Consider the following 25,186-nt stretch of genomic DNA (forward strand, 5'->3'; position numbering starts at 1 on the left):
AATTCTTTAATATCCAGTAGATTAACTAGGGATACTTTTTTGTGTACTATGTCATCATTAGCCTCGAAGTCAGCTGATTTGCTGCATTTCCTAGAGCAGGAGGAGAATACTATTTACTCGGATATTCTTCACAAAAGAAAACTAGAATGTAATTAATAAAAAAAATTAAATGCAGCCACAGTGCAAAAGAAACTAACACAGTCAACTCTGGATATAGTGAACATTCGGCTATAGTGAACCTAAATCGTTGGTCCCGACCCGCATACATTAAAAGGTACATTAATATTTCTGTTTATAGTGAACCCTCACTTCGGTTATAGTGAACCTTGTATCCTGAAAATTCTTATCTGAAATCAGACCTTCTTGTATAAAACTGAAAGAATGTGTTGAGAACAACATTCTAAGTTTCTTACTCCTTTAGTCAAAGGACAAAGGTAGGATTAGTGATTCCTAGACAATGCGCTCTACTGTAAATCCAGGTAACGCGTGACAACCTTGCCTCACTCCACCATCGAAGGGTTGACATTCTGTTCTCAGGCACTCTACTCTACTGTTATTTCTAATCCTCCACTGTCAAAGAGTTATCTTTTGTTCTCAGAAACATTTCAATTATGACAGATAGCATCGAAACAACGGAAAATGAAACTGCCTTCTTTTATTAAAAGGGGACGGACATTATGTCCAGAGGTAAGATTTCGATGGCTTTCAAACTCCATCAACCTTCTACCAGTTTCCATTAAGTGACCTGGGAAATTCCAAGACTGAGTATGCAGCCACACCATAACAGCTTATGTCATTTCTACCTGATCTAGTGTTCCAACAGTGAATGTACTGTATAAAAATGTCGAAGCGTAAAGTGTTTTCTTTGGAAGATAAGGCGAATAATATAAGTGACATTGAACGTCGTCTTTTACAAGCGGATTTGGGGCAACAGCATAGTTTAAGTAAATCTACTGTGAGTAACAGTATACAGTGTAATCCATTCCACAAAAATGAAATATTTTATTTTCTTGTTCACAATTTAATTCATTTCTGCCATTTAAGGTTAGGGGAGAGACACTTCGGATATAGTGAACAAAATATGCAAGTCCGCAGAGGTTCACTACATCCGGAGTTGACTGTACTTGTTTAAAATGGCTCATGATTAGTTCTTAATTAAAAAAAAAAAACACTGTTGGTTGTAAAGTAGCATTAAACTACAATATTGTCTAAGTAACATGGATTAATAATCACTTCCGGTTTCCATTCACTGTAAAGAATAACTGAGATTCTATTATAAATAGAATGAAGCTCAAAATGCACTTACTCTGCTCCCAATACAACGTCCATATGTAGTAGGCAAGTGGATTTCTGGATACCTTCCCATAAACAAAAACTGTCTACTATCCTAAATGTACTTACTCTTTCTCGCCTTGAGAATTTTCTGCACCTTCCAATATAATTTTAGTCTCAATTCTTTGCTCCGAGGTATCAGTTTGTGCTGTAACTGTGCTTTCTTCCACTGGCGCTGACACCTCCAACTGAGTTGTCTGTATAATCTCGTTTGTTTCAGACTTAATTCTCTTTGCATCTGGACTGTTCTTTTCTGGTCCTTCTTCATGGGCACGCTTTTTATTCAACAATTTTTTCTCTTCCGCTGACTGCTTCTTCTTTGCTTTTGACTGAGATTCCTTTTCAGTTTTAAGTCCAACAAGTGTCAACATCTTATTCTTCTCTCTCATGAATTCGACACTTAGTTTGCCTTCTTTTATATATTTCTTAGATATATACCTACAAAAAAAAAATACTTCATTTAACAACACATTTTAAGAAACATAATACTCCTCTTACAAGGAAATGACATGAATTGGAAGAGATGATTCTATTTAAAACAACACATATTGAAGTTTTAGTCAACGGGATGTAGAATAAGAGAGAATGGGTGAGTGAGAGAGAGAGTGTGTGTGTGTGCATGTGTATGTAATCATGCGCACGTGTCTAATGTTCAGGATTTAAAACTAATTAAATTATATTCCTTCTTGCTTCTCAATATTAATTGCAGGTAAGGTTTACAAAAGTTTTGATTCACAGCAACTAAGTGTTCCGTATCTATATATCCTACTCTTGAGCATAACAAGCAGTTTCAAAAAATCGATAAACCAATACTATGAATATGCTTACTTAAGCAATCACGACCAGCAACCAATCTTAACATACTTAAAGAACCCAGAGATTCATTGCCGCCCTCACATAAACCCGCCATTGATCCCTATCCTGAGCAAAATTAATCTAGTCCCTAGCATATATCCCACATCCCCCAAATCCATTTCAATATTATCCTCCCACCAACGTCTTGATCCCTCAAAGGTCTTTTTCTCTCCAGCCTCCATATGCATTTCTGGACTTGCCCAAACGTGCTACATACCCTGCTGGATTTAATGTTCCTAATTATGTAGGTGAAGAATCCAATGTGTCCAGTTCTGCGTTGTGTAACTTTCTCCATTCTCCTGTAATTTCATCCCTCTTTTTTTTGGGAGGGGGGGGTTATTTTACGACGTTCTATCAACATCTAGGTTATTTAGCGTCTGAATGATATGAAGGTGATAATGTCGGTGAAATGAGTCCGGGGTCCAGCACCGAAAGTTACCTAGCATTTGCTCGTATTGGATTGAGGGAAAACCCCGGAAAAAACCTCAACCAGGTAACTTGCCCCGACCGGGATTCGAACCCGGGCCACCTGGTTTCGCAGCCAGACGCGCTGACCATTACTCCACAGGTGTGGACTTCATCCCTCTTAGCCCCAAATATTTTCCTGAGCACCTTATTCTCAAAACCCTTAACTTCTGTTCCTCTCTCTCAAAGTGACAATCCAAGTTTCACAACCATACAGAAAATTTGTATGTTAAAACATAATTACGAAATGGGAAAAACGTTTATGAATTCTAACTTTCAGGTTTTTTGAGAGAAGACTAGGTTAACAAAAGCTTCTCAACCGAATAATAACAGACATTTCCCATATTTATTTTGCATTTAATTTCTCCCTGAGTGTCATTTATATTTGTTACTGTTGCTCCAAGATATTTGAATTTTTCCACCTCTCTAAAGGATAAATTTCCAATTTTTATATTTCCATTTCATACTATACTCTGGTCACGCATAGACAAACAGCTGATGTAACCCATTCAATTCCAAACCCTCTCTGTTATCTTGAACTTCCCTAATGGCATATTTTAGGACAAAGTTAAAAAGTAAAGATGATAGTGCATCTTCTTGCTTTAGTCTGCAGTGAATTGGAAAAACATCCAACAGAAACTGGCCTGTATGGACTCTGCTGTACAACTGCAAAGATAGTATTGTACATAAAGTGTAGTTTCTTCCATGCATATGAGCTTTGTTTTACATTGTTTCTAGCAAGAATGATTGAATCTCATGTAATTGGGTGAAGATAAATTGAGAAAAAACATACCAAAGTGAAGTTAAGAACATCTTCAAATTTTATTGATTGTACTGTGGTACCATGTGTATATTATTTGTTGTACATAGTAACTCTTTTTAACTTAAATAATTTCTTTGCATTATAATACAATTTTAAAATTGAATGATATGTATATTCCTTGTAGTTTTGTAAAGGTATAGTGGATTTCTTGGGTTTGTTGAATCTCACATGGATTCTAAACACAGCTGTAGTAAATGAAAGCTAAGATATGTTGTTGAATAACTTTGCATTATCTAATATAAAATCAAAACAACTTTGTTTGAATAAAAGCTTCCTGAGATACACTGTATAGAATTAACTCTGAGATGTTATCATAAAACATCATTGTATTAAAAACATTAAAAGTGTTTCGCTTTTTATTTACAGATTCTGGGAATCCAACTGTACAAATCCAAGTCCAAAGTGTCACACTTCCATGTGTTAAAAGTACCCACACCTTTGGAGAATAATTTTCTCACCTACATACTCTCTGCCTGCCAACGTCATTCATGAAGGTTGAAACAGCCCCCTTCTTTATGAGGTTACGACATAGTGTCCTGGCTTGAAGTTTCGATACTCCCATTTTATCACTCAACTCCATTTGGCTAAGACCTTCTGGCCCAGAATTCTCAACAATACTGAAAGCTTGGTTGAGAATGGGTCTATCAAGAAGTATCTTGCTCGTATCCAATAAGCCTGCCAAAAAAAAATAAATAAATAAATAAACATAAATAACATTTCATACACATTATGACTTAACCAAGCTCGGACTAGGACGGACTGGCAGCGCTAATATAGCGAGCACAATGATGTCTTATTACGTCACTAGATGGATGACTGACCTGTTTTGTACTAGATTCCGTGGATATCATGGACTCTGTACTGGTTCTCAGTGAGGTCGCAAATGCTCCCATGTTGCATGGCAAAAAATATATCATCACGTAACAATACTATACAGCCAATTATGATATCATTAGAGGCTGATTACATGATGCCAATAATATTGAGTTATAAATTTTGCTTTTTTATGTTTTTATGGCAAATATAATTGTTACAATCCCTTAAATAACAGGTCTACAAGTTTGTTGCTGAAATTTCTATAACCAACTGGCGTTTTATGAATTAAATTAGTAATCTACATATTTTTCTTTTACCAAGAGAAGTGGCTGAGATGGTAACGTTTAAGACTCGCATTCGAGAATTCTGTGCTTCAAACTCCACTGCTTGCCATTCTGATTGGGGTTTTTCATGGTTTTTCTCAGTCACGAAGGCAAATCCCAGAGTAGACATTTACATACCATGATTCATAACAAATAAATATTTAAAAAAAACTAAATCAGTTACATGAACACAAACCATCTATAACACACGACAATGGAAACAGTAACTCAACAATAGTCAATGGCCTACTGGTATATTCAAAGATACTACACGCGCGATATGACCATAAACATATTTAAAAAAGGTGTTCTTTTTTTACAAATAATATATGCTAACATATCTAAAGAAAGTCCACAATCTTTGCCTATGGAAAGATTTAATTTCTTGCTTATTTTGTATGTCTATATAGTTACAGTAAAACCCCGATTATCAGTCATCTTATTAACTGATTGGTGGATTATCTGACTGTCTTTCTCTCTCGCAGAAAAAAAAAAATGAAGTACTGTACATTATATTAGTACGAATTTTTTCTATAGTGTTTTTTTACAAACCTTTACCCTTACGCATTATGGCCTACTCTTTGAGTGGCCATACTGTTTAACTTCTATGCAAAATGTTTTCTATAAATGTCAAAAGAGAACATGTTGTACTACGGAAAAAAGTGCAAGAAATTGAGTGATTTGGGAAAAGAGAAAATGTGGTTCATCTCACATCACAATACGAGATAGGAATTACAACTGTACGCGATTTAGGCTAATGAAAAACAAAATATAAACTGTATAAAATTTGTAAATCTACAACATGAGACCTCTACTATTCCTATCTTTCCACAGACAAAAATCCGTCGTTGAAAACCAGACTTAAGTAAAATTAATAATGTTTTAATATCCGACTTATCGGAAAATCAAATATGAATTGTAAAAAAAAAAAAACAGACTTAAATTAGTGAACTTCTGATCCACTATCTAGTGTATTAAAAGAAAAAAACTATGAAGAAAATTACGAAAATATTATGTACTTAGTTTATGAAAACTTTTTATGGTATGGATTATCCGATTTTTTCGATTAACTCTTCACTCCACCCCCTTCATTACCACGGATAATAGAGATTCTACTATAGATGAACTGCAAGATACGACCATTTTCAGCAAAGTAGATTGTAAACATTACTTCACAATAACACCTGTTAAAAGCATCAATTTCTCGTAACTGTATATAATGCAACGTGAATTTTTTGTCCAAGTGTCCTTCAATGCACGGCTTCAAATTGAAGTCCAGAGTTAAACATCTAGCAGAGTAATAGGGCAACATTTAGTGAGCGAGGCAGCTGATGGCCTGAATACAAGTGTACGAGGGTTATAAGTCTCTAACTCACCTGTCCTATTCCGAGCTTAGTTGCATAATAACTGGTTACTTACAAAATAGGTAGGAATTAGTCTATTAAACATTGCTTACAAAACCTGTTCAAATACAGTAAAAAAAGAAATTATATAGATATTTTCAAATTCTGCATAAAATGTTGTATGTACAGGATTTCCTATACTAAATTCCAGTTAAGAAAAAAACTGAGGTAAACAAAAGAGTGGAGTTTTATCACCTCCCATACCACTGTACCAAATCATGCGTGTACTCCTATTGGCTTGTGTTGATGTACACGCCAGAAATTAGTTCGAAATTCCTTATCGAGATGTTAACCGTTTACAACAATTTAGACAGAAGTGAAATATGATAAAATCAGGAACCAAGATTCGTGATATGTGCAGAATGCAGATATGGGTTATTACAAATCCATTCTCACAAAATTGATATTAACTGTCTAAAGTAGGCAGGCTTCTTTTAGGCCATGCTGTTGCATTTAACACAGCAAGGTGGCTCATGCATTAAGCAGGAGGTCCGCAGTTTAAATCTCTGGACCAATCAACCTATTCTGCTTTTCCACAATTATTTAAGCAAATGCCGGGTTGGAAATTTCCACGAGAAAAAAAATGTTACCATCGGAGGGTTAATTAAGCCAGACAGAGCACAAATAAAATTATATATTGTAAAGAAACTGTTTGATAACTAATAAGTAGGATTAAATTTATTGTAATAATGCTCTTCTTAGAAAGAAACTGAGACACACTTTTACTATAGTAAATCCAACTATGTAGCCTATGTTGGGCAAAGGGCTAACAACCCATCACCGTAAAAAACAGCTTGTTACAAAACCTTCAAATAAGCCTTGGAATGGGACTGATTCTCTGGCACGACCACAGCAAAGGAATAAGGTTTTGAGATTTGGTACTTCGACTCTTACAAGTCTACATAGAACAGGAGAGGTAACATAGTAGCAAAAGAACTAGCTAGATATAGAATAGACTTTATGGGAGTACAGGAGGTTAGGTTAGATGGGAACGGCATAACACAAATAGGAGATTACTTGTTGTATTATGGGGAAGGAAACAATAATCACCAATTAGGAACAGGATTCTTTATTCATAAAAGAATAAAATCAGCTGTAAACAAGGTCGAATTTATCAGTGATAGGTTTTCGTATTTAGTACTTAAGGATAGATGGTGCGATATCGTAGTTATAAATGCTCATGTCCCTACAGAAGAGAAAGACGACCATATAAAGGATAGCTTCTATGAGGAATTGGAACAGACTTTTGATCAGTTACCTAGATACCACATGAAAATTTTATTGGGAGATTTCAATGCTAAAGTAGGACGGGAGGATATTTTTAAACTGACTATTGGAAAAGAGAGCCTATGGAGAGATAATGGAGTTAGGTTAGCCAACTTTGCCACAACAAAAAATTTAATTGTCAAAAGTACAAGATGCCACTAGCTGTACAAGTCTCATACTTGCTGTACATATGACGTCACAATAGGCTGACTTGTCTACATTTAATCTAGAGACTGCTTGGAATTTCCCAAGCGCTGATTTTAATTCCACAGTAAGAGAGCAGCATTAAAATTTCGTGTTAATTACCTGATGTAGCGTCATCTTCTTCCTCTATTTCATCGTCTTTTGCCCATATTTCTCGCACGTCCATATCTGGATTGATTAATTGGACCACTCGAATCTTCTTTTCTTTGTCATTGGCCTTGTGCTTCCACTCTGCAACACTAGCCTCAGGATAGAGCTCTCTATATGGCAGTCTCTGTCATAAAAACACAACAAGAGGTTACACAATGAGAGTTTCATGACAAAGAAAGGATAAAAATTGTAAATTAGGAAAAAGAATAAAGTTATTATGTATTACCAGATCAGTTCTCACAAATCGCTGGAAATCAAAAGTTTTAAACAACTTCTTCAATGAGTTAGCCAATCCCAATTCCTTTCTAATCTCTTCATACTCTGCTATACAATTTGGTCGTGTTTTCAGAATTTCAACAACTTTTTCTGTAAGATATAAAGCTTTTGGTTTGCGATCAACACGAAACCTTGGAAGATGTAGCAAACTTCCACTGCAATTCTGACTTCCTGATTTCTGATGATGTACCTGCAATTCAAATATTAAAGCATATGATTAAAAATTCTTTGAATCCTATAAATACTACCAATGATTAATTATAAATGGAATGAATTGGTAACTGATATAGGAAAAGAGGTAGGTGTCTGTTGTGGCCGGGAGGAAAAAGGTCTTAAGTCAATTTTTTGTGAAAATGAGATTTCTATACATTCTGAAAGCAGAAACAATTCTCTACACTCTGGTAAGACGACTAAAGTCAAATAAGGATCTTAAGTTTAATAGTCCCTTCTACTCAGTTTGGCTTCTAGTCTTAAAAGGGCTTAAGTGCGGCTATTTTTGGAAATAATCAAGAAAATTGTTAAATAAGCAACATTACCTATTTTAGAAGAAATATAAACAAACAATATCAAGGAAAAACCTCTTAATTAAAAAAACTTTATAATTGACACCAATTTCAATCTTTCTACTGCTCTCCTGAAAAGTATAAAATTTTTACTTAAGACCTTTTCCCTCTCGGCCACAAAATTATATATTTTTCTTTATTGGGTTATTTTACGACGCTGGTTATTTAGCGTCTGAATGAAATGAAGGTGATAATGCCAGTAAAATGAGTCCGGGGTCCAGCACCGAAAGTTACCCAGCATTTGCTCGTATTGGGTTGAGGGAAAACCGCAGAAAAAACCTCAACCAGGTAACTTGCCCTGACTGGGATTCGAACCCGGGCCACCTGGTTTCGCGGCCAGATGTGCTGACTGTTACTCCACAGGTGTGGACACAAAATTATATATATTGTGATTCAGTGTTTGGTGTCACTGATCGATTCAGCTACACAACACCTGGTCTGTGATGGAGTCTGCAATAAAGATTCCCCCCTGAGAGTTCTGCTGCCTCCTCAGATCAATGCCATCTGAATGCAAATCACTGTATTACATCCTGCTGCAACCTATATTGACCTGAAGATCGTGTTCCTGTAAGAATCGTGATTAAATATTTGGTGTCATCTGTCAAATTCAGCTACACATCAGCCAGTCTGAAGGAGTCTGCTACAAAAGCCCTCCATCCTCCTGAAACTTCTACAGTCTTCTCAGAAAGATGCCATCTATATGCAAGTCACGGTACTACATCTCACTGCATCCTCAGTCGACCTGCCACTATTGAAAGATGACAGATGAAGTTGAAATTAATGAAAACGAAATGAGTCCGAGGTCCAACACCGAAAGTTACCCAGCAATTTTGCTTCAATTGGTTGAAAAGGAAAACCTCGGGGAAAAGCCCCAAATGAGTAACTTGCTCCAACCAGAATTTGAATCCAGGACTATTCATTTCATGATCAGAAATACTAATCATTATTCCGCAGCGGTGGACTATTCAACCACTATAGATAGGAGTGCTGTGTGGTTAGGATGATCCCCACATCTGTTATAGCTGGTTTTCAGAACTGGGTATTTGCTACCTACCATAGTTTTCCAAATTAATCACAATGCTAGATGGGCACTAGTCCCATACACTGACTGAAATTTCATGAGAAAATTCTTCCTCATGAGGAATCAAACCAACGTGCATTTCATAAACCAAGTTCATGCAAGATCCCTTAAACCAGTGGTATTCAATCTATGATATGTGTACTCCCAGGGGTATGCGGGATTGCCTCAATGGGTATGCATTCCATTAACTAAGTATGTGAAAATGCTGAAATTTATTTTATTAAACTTGTTGGTAATTATTGCAGTTTACATATTATTCTCTTTTATGATATTGTTTTTCCTTGCTTCAGTAACATTTTACATAATTCATGCCTGTTATTATTATTATTGCATCAATAACCACCGTATAATAATAATAATAATAATAATAATAATAATAATAATAATAATGCTAATTTTTTTTTATTTTAATAGGTTATTTTATGATGTTGTATCAACATCTAGGTTATTTAGTGTCTGAATGAGATGAAGGTGATAATGCCAGTGAAATGAGTCCAGGGTCCAACACCAAAAGTTACCAAGCATTTACTCAAATTGGATTGAAGGAAAACCCCAGAAAAAACCTCAACCAGCTAACTTGCCCCAACCGGATTCGAACCCGGGCCACCTGGTTTCGCGGCCAGACATGCTAACCGTTACTCCGCAGGTGTTGACAATAATGATAATAATAATAATAATAATAATAATAATATATTTATTTTGCTTATTGTAGGGATTCGTAACAAGCTGTTTTTTACGGTGATGGGTTGAAGCAAGTAAAGCGATCAGTTTGGAAGTAAATCCCGAAAAGACAAAGTATATGATTATGTCTCGTGACCAGAATATTGTACGAAATGGAAATATAAAAATTGGAGATTTATCCTTCGAAGAGGTGGAAAAATTCAAATATCTTGGAGCAACAGTAACAAATATAAATGACACTCGGGAGGAAATTAAACGCAGAATAAATATAGGAAATGCCTGTTATTATTCGGTTGAGAAGCTCTTATCATCCAGTCTGCTGTCCAAAAATCTGAAAGTTAGAATTTATAAAACAGTTGTATTACCGGTTGTTCTGTATGGTTGTGAAACTTGGACCCTCACTCTGAGAGAGGAACATAGGTTAAGGGTATTTGAGAATAAGGTGCTTAGGAAAATATTTGGGGCTAAGCGGGATGAAGTTACAGGAGAGTGGAGAAAGTTACACAACACAGAACTGCACGCATTGTATTCTTCACCTGACATAATTAGGAACTTAAAATCCAGACGTTTGAGATGGGCAGGGCATGTAGCACGTATGAGCGAATCCAGAAATGCATATAGAGTGTTAGTTGGGAGACCGGAGGGAAAAAGACCTTTAGGGAGGTCGAGACGTAGATGGGAGGATGATATTAAAATGGATGAGGGAGGTGGGGTATGATGATAGAGACTGGATTAATCTTGCACAGGATAGGGACCGATGGCGGGCTTATGTGAGGGCGGCAATGAACCTTCGGGTTCCTTAAAAGCCATTTGTAAGTAAGTAAATATATATATTGTGATTCACTGTTTGGTGTCACCGATCGATTCAGCTACACAACATCTGGTCTGTGATGGAGTCTGCAATGAAGCCCGTGAATTTCCATTCATCCCCCTGAGAGTTCTGCTGCCTACTCAGATCAATTACATCTGAATGCAAATCATTGTATTACATTCTGCTGCATTCTATATTGACCTGAAGTTCGTGTTCCTGTAGGTATCGTGATTCAATATTTGGTGTCATCTGTCAAATTCAGCTACACATCAGGCAGGTCTGACGGAGTCTGCTACAAAAGCCCTCCATCCTCCTGAAACTTCTACAGCTTCCTCAGAAAGATGCCATCTATATGCAAGTCACGGTACTACATCTCACTGCATCCTCAGTCGACCTGCCACTATTGAAAGATGACAGATGAAGTTGAAATTAATGAAAACGAAATGAGTCCGAGGTCCAACACCGAAAGTTACCCAGCAATTTTGCTTCAATTGGTTGAAAAGGAAAACCTCGGGGAAAAACCCCAAACGAGTAACTTGCTCCAACCAGAATTTGAATCCAGGACTATTCATTTCATGATCAGAAATACTAATCATTATTCCGCAGCGGTGGACTATTCAACCACTATAGATAGGAGTGCTGTGTGGTTAGGATGATCCCCACATCTGTTATAGCTGGTTTTTAGAACTGGGTATTTGCTGCCTATCATAGTTGTCCAAATTAATCACAATGCTAGATGGGCACTAGTCCCATACACTACTGAAATTTCATGAGAAAATTCTTCCTCATGAGGAACCAAACCAACGTGCATTTCACAAACCAAGTTCATGCAAGATCCCTTAAACCAGTGGTATTCAATCTATGATATGTGTACTCCTAGGGGTATGCGAGATTGCCTCAAGGGGTACGCATTCCATTAACTAGGTATGTGAAAATGCTGAAATTTATTTTATTAAACTTGTTGGTAATTATTGCAGTTTATATATTATTCTCTTTTATGATATTGTTTTTCCTTGCTTCAGTAACATTTTAGATAATTCATGCCTGTTATTATTATTATTATTATTATTATTATTATTATTATTATTATTATTATTATTATTACTATTATTATTATTATTATTATTATTATTATTATTATTATTATTATTATTATTGCATCAATAACCACTGTATAATAATAATAATAATAATAATAATAATAATAATAATAATAACAACAATAATAATATATTTATTTTGCATACAACATCAATCACTGTTATGTGTTATCTAATTATAATGCAGTTTGAGGTACGAAGGTAAAAAAAAAATATTTTGGGGGTACGCTAGCAAAAAAGACTGAATATCACTGCCTTAAGGCCCACTCCCACTGAGCGGAATTGAACCGAATCGAAACAAAAAGTCTGCTGCCACTCACATCTAGTGGAATCGAACCGAACAGTACTTTTGTGTTTTGTCATACAAAAGAGAATAATTGTACACAAGATTTATTAATTTTTCTTCGTTCATATTACAATGTGATTTTTGTACACGTATTATTTCAGCAATAACTTTCAATAGAAAACAAATTAAGCCGTCAAGAATGGATGTGGTTCCTTGTTTTTTCACAAAGGCTTCACAAGAACTTACGATCATATCGGAAACAAGAAATTCTATTCCGGCAGTGGAATAAATATTCTAGCTCATGAATTCTGTTCTGTTCGGTTTGCTTCGATGTGCCACTTTCTGCTATCCTCCATTTAAATACATTGTGAAGAGAAATTCTGTTCGATTCGATTCGCTAAGTGGGAGTGGGCCTTTAGACCATGATGCTATGGTGTGTGAGTGAGAGAGAGAGAGAGATAGGGAGAGAGAGAGGGATAAAGAATGAAAGATTAGAACAAAGAGAACAGAAAGTAGAAAGATAAAGGAGAGAAAAAGAGGAAAGAAAAATACACAATAAAAATGAGGAAATGAGTGTAATATGGAATAACATCTCACAGAAAAGAACATTTATATACCTGTTTAGCAATGAGTTTATGTCTTATAAGGAACTTCCGATGATAGAACAAAGCTTTTGGATCTTCTCCAACGAGCTGGAGACTGACTTTACCCTGAGTCACTTCCCCCAAGTATCGGGACCTGCCAATTCTCTCCAATACACAATACTGCATTGCAGTCAGCTCCATGCTTGGGTTCACGTTGTGGCCCATCAGTGCAGTATTCCTTGCTTGCTGTGTGGCGACAAGTACCAGCTTTAAATCCCACCTGTAAGAGTGAACCAAGTCATGTTAACAACAGTAGCAGCATGCATCTACAAACATGTTACTTTAACAAATAGGCCTACTGAAGAAAAGATTATCTACAATTTACAGTAAGATGGAATGAAGTGTGAGTGTTATTGAAGTAAGTGTTTACTTATCCACCGCTGTGGAAAAATGGTTAGCATGTGTGACCATGAAATGAGCGGGCATGGGTTCAAATCCTGGTTGGGATTTTTTCTGAGGTTTTCTCTCAATCAACTGAAGCAGAATTGCAGAGTAACTTTCGGTGTTGGACCTCGGACTCATTTCGCCATCATTAATTCACATATCATCATCATCCATACGATAGCCCAGGTTCAGTTTCACAGAGCAGTGTGCTGTACTTGAACAAGAGCATAGCTGTTTGGCTACCCAAGCATTCACAGAATAAGAGTGGTAAGTACAATAAGCCTTCGTACAAGAGGGGAAAAAAAAGTTTTTTTTATTATAGTGTGCATTTCAATTCAGACAAGTATTGTGATGCTGATAAATAAACAAATGAATGAATAAATAAATAAAAAATGTAAAAAATAAATAAATAAAGAGTTGATTTCTAAGATTTTCACGGGAATACACATTTTAAGCATCCTTGAAGCCAAAAAAGTGATTTTGGACAAGTAGTCTGTCTCTCAGTCTAACTATGTACAACGATTTAGAAGTCGTAACTGTTGGAAGACTGGAAGAATTTTGCTAATATTCTTGGGGACAACAAAAGACTTTTATGCAATGAAGCAGAGGACTACAGAAAACGAGAGAGACCAAAGACGAGATGGCTGAATTGTGTGCTAGATGACTTGACAAAGTGCCATATGTAAATAAAAACGGAAAGTTTAATTGAATTGTATATTTTTAACATACAATACATATATAATGAAGGACACTTTCTTCTCCTTTTGCATTCTATGTCTCTTTTTTTTTTTTATTTTTTTTTTTTATATTAAAGTTGTGTTTAGGTCAAAGATGTAAATCTCAGTACCTGTCATTGGAAAATAAATAAATATTTTTAAAAGGGCGTCAATCAATAGACATTTTATTGGGAAACTGAGAAAAAAGTTCTAAAATGCAAAAAATAAAATGAGATTAATTATACTGAAGTTGTCGAGTTCTGTGGTTAAATTTTGATTCTCAGACGACAGATTGTAATGCTGTTTTAATTTCTGATTATTCTAATTACTAGTTAAATATTGGAGACTGATGTCCTTTTAAATAAACTGAACAAAAGTCACTAAAACCAGACATACTGTAAACTGGGGTTACTTTGAACACAGAGGAAACTTTGAACACTTTTTTTTTTTTTCAGAAAATCATACTTAGGTTTCTACATGCTGCACTTGTTGTATGAAGGCAAATTATTATAAAATCATTCTCATACCAAATTTACCTCCATCTGCAACAAGAGCAGCATGTAGAAACCTAAATATGATTTTCTGAAAAAATGTTCCAAGTCTCCTCTGTGTTCAAAGTAACCCAAGTTTACGGTATTTGCTTATATTTTCCATTCGTGTTATCTACCATATTATAAATTACACAGTTCCAAATTTTGCAACACTGATGCAGATATCTAGAAAAATTACAATTATTTATGCCACTTAGGAATATAGTTGTAATAACCACTTTCATTTGTTAAAATAAAAACTAAGGTACATAGAAACATGAAATTGGTTATTATAACTATATTCCTACGTGATGTAAAGTGTTAAAAATGTGTAATCAAGATGCATTATTTACACTCCGTTTATTCGCCTTCTTAGCTGTCATTGTTTAAAGGCCACTTCAAAACCTCTTCATACAATTCTAGATGTTCTTTAGGCACATAATGCTTCAGTTTTTGCATTTTGCAGCAAATCTTTAATTTTATCGGACTTGACTGAAACCCTTCCTGATGGATATGCTAATTTTTGTGGTGCAATTACTGGTCCTCGCTGGAGGCCCATAAGAAAAGTGTGGCCCTTTGGTCAGTTGATCTTTGTAGATGCTTTAATACATTCCTTTCCAGTATTATCAAAGACGAATTAAAATAAATGCTGACAGAGATATCTATCATTTAGTTCTAGAAAGGCATGAGTCATTGATCGATGCCCTTTTAAAAAAATACTAACGTTTTCACTTCACTATAAAACTTAAAATAACAGGCTAACTGATGCCCTTTTAATGATAATCAGTGCAGATATATATGGTGGAAGTGAAATAGCCTTGCAGATTTTCAGAGTGAATAGCTCATGTTGTATGTAACAAAAAGCTACACAGTAAAACCTCGTTAATCCGGACTAATTGGGGGATAAGTTGACCGGTTTAACGAAAGTCCGGATTAACTTAAATAACCTAAATGAAGAGTAGAAAGTGCATTAAAACTCCGTTTATAGCAACAAAACACGTTTATTATGGAGTATTTAAAGGCCATAGACGTAAATATAGTATACATTACAGTAAAATGTAACGCAGTAGGCCTATATACTATGAAGTACATACGTGATACCCATAATTAAGAAGACGGACCTGGTTCTGTATCACTGCGAAAGTTGGTTTGAAGTACATGTCTATATTCTTTTGGGACAAACTAAACAATTCCATCTTTTTTTGTCTGTCCAGATTAAGCGAAGTCAGGATTATCGGGGTCCGGATTAACGAGGTTTTACTGTATTATATTTATGGAAAGTGGGGTGCAATGTAGATCTACTTCCTCGTGGTGCACCCTGGGTGCTTACTAGCGTCAAAAAGATCTACAAAATGACACACAAGCCTCATACCTCTGTTTAGTTCTTAGTTTTTAGTTCTTTAAGGATTTTGTTTAGTTACTTAATTAGATTTAATTTTAAGTTGTATCAAGTTATATTGTTTTAATCTTGAGGTTGTGTGTAGGTCAAAGATAAGATATCTATGTACCTGTCATTCGAATAGGTGGGTGGGTGGGTGGGTGGGTGGCTGGATGGACGGACGGACGGACGGACGGACAGACGGACGGACGGACAGACAGACAGACAGAGAGACGGACGGACGGACGGACAGACAGACAGAGAGACAGACAGACAGACAGACAGACAGATAGATAGATAAATAAATACATATGGAAAGTTCATAGTTTTTTCCAGAAAAATAAAAATGTCTTTTCCCAAATGTTTCACAGTCTCTTATTCGGATCCTATTGCAAATAGGATCGTGATTTTTGTCCACATCGATAGGAAATCTAATAAAGAATAATTTATCCCTCTGACATATTTCAATAGCATGGACAGTTTTCGTGTAAATTTAATTTAAAAAACCTGTAATTTCAAGCCACTGCATGAAGTGTGTGAGTGGCAATGTCGAGGCAGAAAGTAGCTCACCTACTGAGACACAATGAGTTCGTTGACTTCTTACATCTCTATCACGAGTAGAGTGTGTTAGTGGCAATGTTGCCGGACTGCTAAAACTTCAAACTTAATTTTCTAATTAACTGTGCATTTAATCACAAAATGTAATACAGGTTTTTCTATTAATTTAAGCGTATTCTATCATTCCTTTCAATCTGCAATGTTATTTTACTTCCGCCCTGTATATGTTTATTCAGAAACAACAAAAAACTAAAAATAATCAAATTGTTGACTGATGTCATTTTAAAAAGATATAATTCAATTAAAAACTTGTTTCCATTCTGGGATCGTATTTCAAAGCGCAATGTTATGGAGTTTTTCTGAAGAATCTGTCCATCAGTGCCAACTAGTAACACACGCTTCTGTTTGCATCAGAATCAACCTTAGGCTGGCACAAACTATTTCATGTCATCATTAACCACTTCAATCCACCATAGTTCATAAACCAGCTTATAAATCCAAATATAACTGTAGTTTCGATATCAATGTTTTGTAACTGGAGATACACAATTAATACTAGTTATGACTACTTACTTCTGAAGTGCTTCATCTAAAGTGAGATATCTCGCCACATTAGTGACATTTTTGCGTTCCTTGTAAGTTGAACAGGAACCTCTGATCTTGCCATCCTCAATTGCACAGTGAGGATAAATGTCTTTAGGTATCTCAGCCTGAAAATTAATTAATATAGACTTTATTATAACTAGGCAGCACATTTTAGGTTAAAACATTCTTTCTACCTGAGAAGGTACCGGTATTCACACTCAAAGTTGCATATCTGTTTTAAACAGATTTAAGATTAAATATACAGCTTCTATACAACCTAAAATTACCTATTTTGAACTTAGCACCAATTTTTACTCATTTCTCAAATTTCTATTGCAAATATAACTCTATATAAATATTTTTTGGTAGCACTTTCACATGCCATAAAGAGACTTTGGAAGGACATGGAGGTAGAGTCCCATTCTTTCTTGACCTCGGCACTAGAATGAGGTGGTGTGGTCGATACCATGCTCTGACTGTCTTTTACCTCCAGAAAAGACCCAGTACTCAATTTCATAGGAGGCCGAGTGAACCCAGGGCTGTTCTGGAAGTTTGGTGACGAGAAAATTCCGTCACCACACGGGATCGAACCCGGACCTTCCAGTCCATAATTCAATATTTTGAATATTTATATTATATATAAATACGAGTCATAAAATTAATAGGTTTGTTCCAGCATGGTTCTGAACTGCCTGCTCATGCACAGTAGCTCAATGTGCATTCCAACACAACTGGATGTGATTTTGAACCGATACAAACTCCCAGTTACCTGTTCCAACACGTTTCCAAATTCGTTCGGAACGAATGGAATTGGTTCTCAATTAGAGCAGGAATTGGGAGTTCTGAACTGCGGATTCATGCGCAGATGGTTCAATCTGAAGTAAAGGTTAAAATGCTTTGATACTAGGCAGGGTAAAATAAAGAAAATAGTCCATCATGAGTGATTTGGAAGGTGATAGCAATATATTTTACGAAGAATTAAGTTCGGAAGATGAATAAACTTTCAATATGAGAAGAAACTCTGAAGAATGTGAAAGAAGAGTTCTAGAAACGTTCCAACAATGTAAAATCCCGAATTAGTTCTGACAGTGTACACAACTGGTGCATGCGTCGAAAGAAGTTTGGTATTAGTTCAGAACGCATTCTGAATTGCTTAAACAAAAATATCTTCCGAGATTTAAGTACTTGTTCATCAACATTATAGGTACTCAATGTGATTTCCATTACAAGAAAAGCAATCAGCATTCTGACAGGTGGCAGTATTCATCAAAACAAAACAAAATCTAATAAACATGGGTTCTAAAATTGACGATCAATGTAATTTCCATTACAAGAAAAACAATCAATATTCTGAGAGATGGCAGCATTCATCAAGACAAAACAAAAAAAAATCTAATAAACATGGCTCATAAAATTAATACCTTCCGAGATATGAGTAATTGTTCATCAACATCATAGGAGACAATCAATGTAATTTCCATTACAAGAAAAACAATCAATATTCTGAGAAGTGGCAGCATTCATCAAAACAAAACAACAAAAAAAAAAAATCTAATAAATATGGGTCATAAAATTAATATCTTCCGAGACATGGGTAATTGTTCATCAACATCATAGGAGACAATCAATGTAATTTCCATTCACTGTAATGCGTTCTTCCGCTCTATGTCAAGCCACCGAAGTGGCTCAGTCGGTTAAGGTGCTTGCCTACCGGTCTGAAGTTGCATTCGGGCGCGGATTCGATCCCCGCTTGGGCTGATTACTTGGTTGGGTTTTTTCCGAGGTTTTCCCCAACTGTAATGTGAATGCAAAGTAATCTATGGGGAATCCTCGGCCTCATCTCACCAAATAACATCTCGCTATCACCAATCTCATCGATGCTAAATAACCTAATAGTTGACACAGCATCGTTAAATAACCAACTTATGTCTTAGGGAATCACTCCTTGTTATCCTTTTGTTTACTGCATTTCCGATATAATACTGTATAACTAAAATATGAAGCAAGAAAAGAGCTCCTATTAGAAGACATTCTGCCCTTAAATACCAATTTCAAAGCTCTTGTTTGGTACAAATTTATTATTTTTATTTGGTTATTTAACGACGCTGTATCAACTACTAGGTTATTTAGCGTCGATGGGATTAGTGATAGCGAAATGGTATTTGGCGAGATGAGGCCGGGGATTCGCCATAGATTACCTGACATTTGCTTTACGGTTGGGGAAAACCTCGGAAAAAACCCAACCAGGTAATCAGCCCTAATGGGAATCGAACCTATGTCTGAGCGCAACTCCAGATCAGCAGGTAAGTACCTCAGCCAACTGAGCTACACGGTGGCGAAATTTAATTTTAGGATCCATTTTTATTAGACTTTTTTCCTCGTTTTGATGACTACTATTACCTCTCAGAATACTGAACACTTTTCTTTCTTAAAATGGAAATCACACTCAGCATCTCCTATGATGTCGAACAAGTAACTCGGAAGATATTAATTTTAGCACCCATGCTTACCCAATTAGCTATGTCGATGGCTGTTAAGAAATTTAAACATTATCTTTGTTACTGAACATTATTTATGAACTTTGGTGTAGATGCATCTTAAAACGAAAAGCCAAACGAAATGATAATCCCGAACATACTTACTGGTTCCAAAACCATCCCAAGCTCTGGATCTACATGATCGTAACGATTGAATATGACAAGTGGACTTCTTGCAACTGGCAGTTCATACATCTCAACATCTTCTATTTGTCTTATAACATTCCAGAAGAAACTTTTACTGTTATCATCCAGAACACATGTGAAATGTGGTCTATCAGCCAGGCGTAGCCACAGGCCTGGAATATTCAAAATTTAATAAAACAGTTAATATTTTATAATGAACTAAGTTTATCACTATGTTTTTTTTTAAACTGTTATTTTTTTACTTTCATAAAGATAAAGTATAATGTGACCAGGGGCCTATTCCACAACAGTATGGTGTTGTATATTATAAGTAAATTCTTTGGTATGTAGTAAAATACTAGAGTTCCTGTTCCACAAAAGACTTTTCTACAGTAGTATTTTACCACTCCATACTTACAAGTTACCAATGACGTTTCATGATTGTGTTCCACAAAAGTACTAGTACTAGTAACTTACTAGTGAAGTGTCACATATTCTCTACCAATGAAAAGAGACTAATACATGTACTAATGCAATTTAAATACATTTATTTAATAATATTAAGATAGTATGTGCTATTGAATAGCTTTTCTTGCTTCTATTTCCTTCAAAAGAAACATTTCATCTCCTTTGACATCATTTCAATAATTTTGCAGTGTTTGTAATTTCGTAACAATTTTATTAAGTTTGGGGGGTGAAGATCATTATTAGTGGCATCTGTTGGCTAACATGAGAAACTATCAAGGAGCATTATGCAGGGATCACAGAAGAACATGATGATGATAATAAGGAAGTAAATTTTTCATTATTAAACAACTAAAATAAATACAGAGTCTTTCATAAGTAACGAGTCTACCAAAAAATCAACTATTTTGGATAATTTTTTGAAATGATATTCATCCTCACGAGAAAGAACCCTTCCTGGTGCCGTACAGTTGATTTGGAAACAAACACCCCTTTCCCTTGCCATCAGAGCTATTAAACGAAAGAATTGTTAGTGTTTTAAACCTTTATTAAAACACATACTGTAAATGTAAAAACAGTTTCAATTTGTTGACAAATTATGGTGTACGATTTTCAAAATGTCTTCCATTCTGCTGAATGCACAAATGTAAGCCATATTAACACTTCAAGGACGTAACCATTTGTATCGTGTGTTCAATTTTTTACACTAATTCAGGAATGGTGCACAGCTTCATCGCACAGACACGATCCTTGATGAATCCCCAGAAAAAGAAGTCCAGGCAGAGTCAAATCAGGTGATCAAGGAGGTCAACAGACTGCGCCTGTGAGACCGATCCACCTGCCTGGAAACTTACATCTAGAGCTGTGGAGGGACTTTTCGATCGCACTGTATTATCAGACAGTACATCTCACTTGATATATGTCAGAGGAAGAACAATTGTTTGTATACATCTGAAGTCTGATTAATGTAATATGTTACTAGTTAGTGATGTATGCAATGAAGGGAGAAAGGAACTCGCTACTCTATCCCATTATCTCCTGGCCTACTTTCCTCATGAGTGTTGCCTTCCAGAAATCCAGACAATAACTTGGATGAAATTTATTTAATACTGAGTCAATTAATTACGCAATTCCTTAAGATATTTTACCACCACATTGTTTGTTGTTTAATCTACTGTCCGAAAACAGGTTTGAACCTCATAAGTGACACAAATAAGACATCACTTATGAGGAAACTAAGCCAGGAGATAATGGGGTAGAATGACCAGCTTCCTTCCCCCTCTATTGCATACATCACTGACTAGCTACAGACTTCTGATGCATACAAACAATTGTTCTTCCTCTGACACTTATCAAGTGAGATTTACTACCTGATAATAGATGTACAGTCTAAGACAAAAAAAAATGGCTGGTTCCCATACGCTAAGTCCCCTTCAGAAGATTTCGGTTCATTCTGCGAGAGCTTAGGTTTACACATTAACGAATTTCTTATAGAAGACTACACTCTGTTTTTCCTTTTTTTGTTTGTTTGTTGCTTTTTCTTTCTGTTTATAGACCAAATGTTATAAATAATACATAACAAAAATATATTCAAGGGCTAAATTAGGTGCAAAATAAACATCCTTTCCCTAGTCGCGTGAACCAGGTGCTGCCCAAGTGCACTTAGACAATTTCACACTTGCAGGAGATTGGTCATGTTTTATGTCTAAGGCTGTATATATGAGGCAGAACTACAATCAGAGGTATACCACCACATTATTAACAAGAATATATTTCACCTTCTATTGTGATTCCATCCAGGCCCTCCAGGGCAATTTCATCAATGATTGATGAAACGAAATTGTGGGATGAGTTATACATATTGTCGTCTTTATAACCTGTAAAGAAAAATGAGTAGTACTAATAATAATAATAATAATAATACTATTTGTAGGCGAGTCAATAAACTGGTCATCATTAAGCAATATTTTGTTGAAATTAGCACAAGTTTGACGTTTCATCCATTCAATCAATTTGCTACAAATGGTCGGATAATAATTATACTTAAGCCTAATTCCATAACAGCAAGCGATATTATACAAACTTCCACATCACAACAGCAGAAAATTCAAATCTGAAAGTTTATTTAAACTTCTAAATGGAATTCAAAGAAAGATAACAACCAGGAGTAGTTCTCCAGAAGAACTACACCTAAGGAAGCACATCTACCTTCGTCTCCTACTTGTTACCAACACAACACGCGACAGGTCCAGACCACAAACGGATCATTTCCCTACTAATTCGTCCTGAACCTTTACAGTGTTACCGTATGTTGGTAATTAGTGGGGAGAAGGGAGTTGTGCGTTCATTGGTGTAGTTCTTCTGGAGAATATACCTCCCACTGTCTTCTTATACAGTATTGACCAAGATCAGTAAATGATTAGCAATCGAATAAAATTAGTACCATCGGTGAAAGTGCAAAATGGTTGATATTCATGATATGTTATTAACACTTATCACAATGTTGGCTATTTTCTGCATTGTAGACCACTGTAATATCAAACGTAAAGATCTTTAAGTCATGATTTCTACAGTAAATATACCAAACGATTAACACATAATTAAAATATTCATTACACCACCAATAAAAATTAATGAATGGCATATGAATGCAGAAGCCGTATAAACTGACATTCGGAGATCCTTAACCATACGCAAAATTAGCATGAGCATAATCAACTAGCCATGACATGTGTTAATAAAGACTGCAGGTTCCGTCAAAACCTAGCATTTTAAGGTTAGGTTATGGATAAGAATTTAACTTCACTTTCTATCATAATGAAATCTTTATGGCTAATACCCTAGATCATAGAATATGATCTAGGCTAATACTAGGAAACTGGACATGTTCAGTGTCTCTAAACAGTAATCATACGATACACACAACTGTCTAGTTTTTAAATACATAAACTTGATCTCAACTTAGAGCCCTGATTTAGCGATCAGGGCTTAGAGTAACATTGAATTCACTTATCTACTGACCTTTTATATTAGACCATATGTAATATAATATATATTATGTAACGGTGACAAATGCATAACTATAAACTCAAATTCTACTGCATTATTCTTGTTCAGAGACTTACATGCTGCGTATTAAATTTACCACGTGCTTTATGTCAAAGTAGTGACAACTAGCAGACTCCATGTTTTTAAACTTACATGCCTTACGATTCTTTATGTTGGCTAACTTGTAATTTCTTCGATGCCAAGCCCTACCAACTTGAATCTAGGAAATCGAATTAACTCCTTGTCGCCAACATTATCAATGGACGTTTTAAATTTATTAGTCATCATTATCTATTTTCTCAGATTTAGGAATCAGAATGAAATTCAGTTTTACTAGGATTCCTCATCAAAACTGTAGAAACCCGTAAACTGGATCACCGGGCATTTAATCAAGTTGCCAACTTTGCGCACTATTGTCGCCAATTCAGTTTCTCACTAAATTTTTTTTCTTTTGAAGTTAGTGGTTACATGTATCAAATTTATATAGCTAATATAATGATTTAGTCCCGCGCCGCGGTGTCGTGGTTTAAGGCATATTGCCTAGGACTCGCGTTACAGAATGCGCACTGGTTCGAGTCCTCATGGGGGAAGAAATTTTCTCATGAAATTTCGGTCAGTGTATGGGACCAGTGCCCACTCAGTATCGTGATGCACTTGAGGAGCTACGATAGGTAGCGAAAGCCAGCTGTGACGGCTGGGGGGATCATGGTGCTAACTACACGATACCTCCATTCTGGTTGGATGATCGTCCACCTCTGCTTCGGCATGCGGGTGTGAGGCCAGCAGCCGGCTGGTCGGTCTGGCCCTTTACGGGCCGTAGCGCCATGGATTATTATTATTAATATGGTTTAGTGAAGTTTTAACCCTCAAAGTGCAAAAATAATGTATTGTTACAGTAATATATTTATGCTCGACCATGCCGAAATATAGTAATTATACACCTGGTAGCAGTCCTTTAATGCATGTCATTAAAGTACACCTATTCATTAAAGTTCTGGTTTTCGATTATTCTAGGATATGCAATCGAAAGACGAGGAAAACGTCACGGAGGTTGGAAATCCAATACTGTCGCAGAAGGTTATGTTCTGTTACTATAATAATTAGCGTTAATTGTAAATAATATTCAAATAAATTCAATTTGTCATCTCGTTTTTCAATTCTAAATCAATTTCCAGGTTATATCAAAATTAGTTCATGTTATTCTCTAAATTATACCAAGGTCAATGACATTAATGTTCCTAGGAAAAAATCAATACTTTCGCGTCTGCGCACATCTCACAATTTACGAGCTAGCACAAGGTCACTTCTGCTCTTCAGTGAGATGCGAATAAAATGAATACTTCTGAATAATTTCAAGTTAGAAATATGGTCGAGCATAAAAAGTCGTATGAAACTTGCCTATAATGGTAATTATGACGCTCGTATGAAAATTATGATACTCGGGTCTTAATTACTACCATTACAGGGTCGTTGCATAATGTATTTATAATTTTGCGATTTCTATACCTTATGACAGTGCTGGGCATTAGGAGCGGAACTAGACTCTAAACAGGGACGCTTACTTAATATTCATCTGTAACTGAATCAATGCTGTGCGGTGTTTGGCGGGGAAGAAAGGGGATGAAGAGAAATCATATGGCTCCCCGTGAGAGAGTAGAATCTGCTCTAGCTGCCCAGCCCTGCCTTATGACATGAATCCTCTACATTCCACCTACAACAGAGAGAAAACTTAATGTTTTGACATGAAAGGTGTACTCTGAGGTGTTGCTGAACTTCGAGT

At 35.8% G+C, this 25,186-nt stretch overlaps 1 protein-coding gene across 2 annotated transcripts in view; it reads right to left on the reverse strand.

The window, feature by feature from the left end:
• LOC138693046 (general transcription factor 3C polypeptide 1) overlaps positions 1 to 23,570 on the reverse strand; it is a 93,561-nt gene extending 69,991 nt beyond the window's left edge. Inside the window, exons 1-9 of one of the 2 annotated variants that reach the window (XM_069816594.1) lie at positions 23,484 to 23,570; positions 22,137 to 22,235; positions 19,873 to 20,066; positions 17,219 to 17,355; positions 13,053 to 13,299; positions 7,864 to 8,103; positions 7,590 to 7,761; positions 3,934 to 4,150; positions 1,402 to 1,770 (exon numbers count right to left, since the gene is read on the reverse strand). In XM_069816594.1, the coding sequence (XP_069672695.1) occupies positions 1,402 to 1,770; positions 3,934 to 4,150; positions 7,590 to 7,761; positions 7,864 to 8,103; positions 13,053 to 13,299; positions 17,219 to 17,355; positions 19,873 to 20,066; positions 22,137 to 22,218 (1,658 nt within the window). In that variant the 5' untranslated portion in view covers positions 22,219 to 22,235; positions 23,484 to 23,570. Of the gene's footprint in view, positions 1 to 1,401; positions 1,771 to 3,933; positions 4,151 to 7,589; positions 7,762 to 7,863; positions 8,104 to 13,052; positions 13,300 to 17,218; positions 17,356 to 19,872; positions 20,067 to 22,136; positions 22,236 to 23,379 lie in introns of both variants that reach the window. The other variant, XM_069816604.1, reaches the window with a different exon arrangement.
• Positions 23,571 to 25,186: the final 1,616 nt, after the last annotated feature.

This window comes from Periplaneta americana, chromosome 2 (assembly GCF_040183065.1).
Source record: "Periplaneta americana isolate PAMFEO1 chromosome 2, P.americana_PAMFEO1_priV1, whole genome shotgun sequence".
Taxonomy (NCBI): Eukaryota; Metazoa; Arthropoda; class Insecta; order Blattodea; family Blattidae; genus Periplaneta; species Periplaneta americana.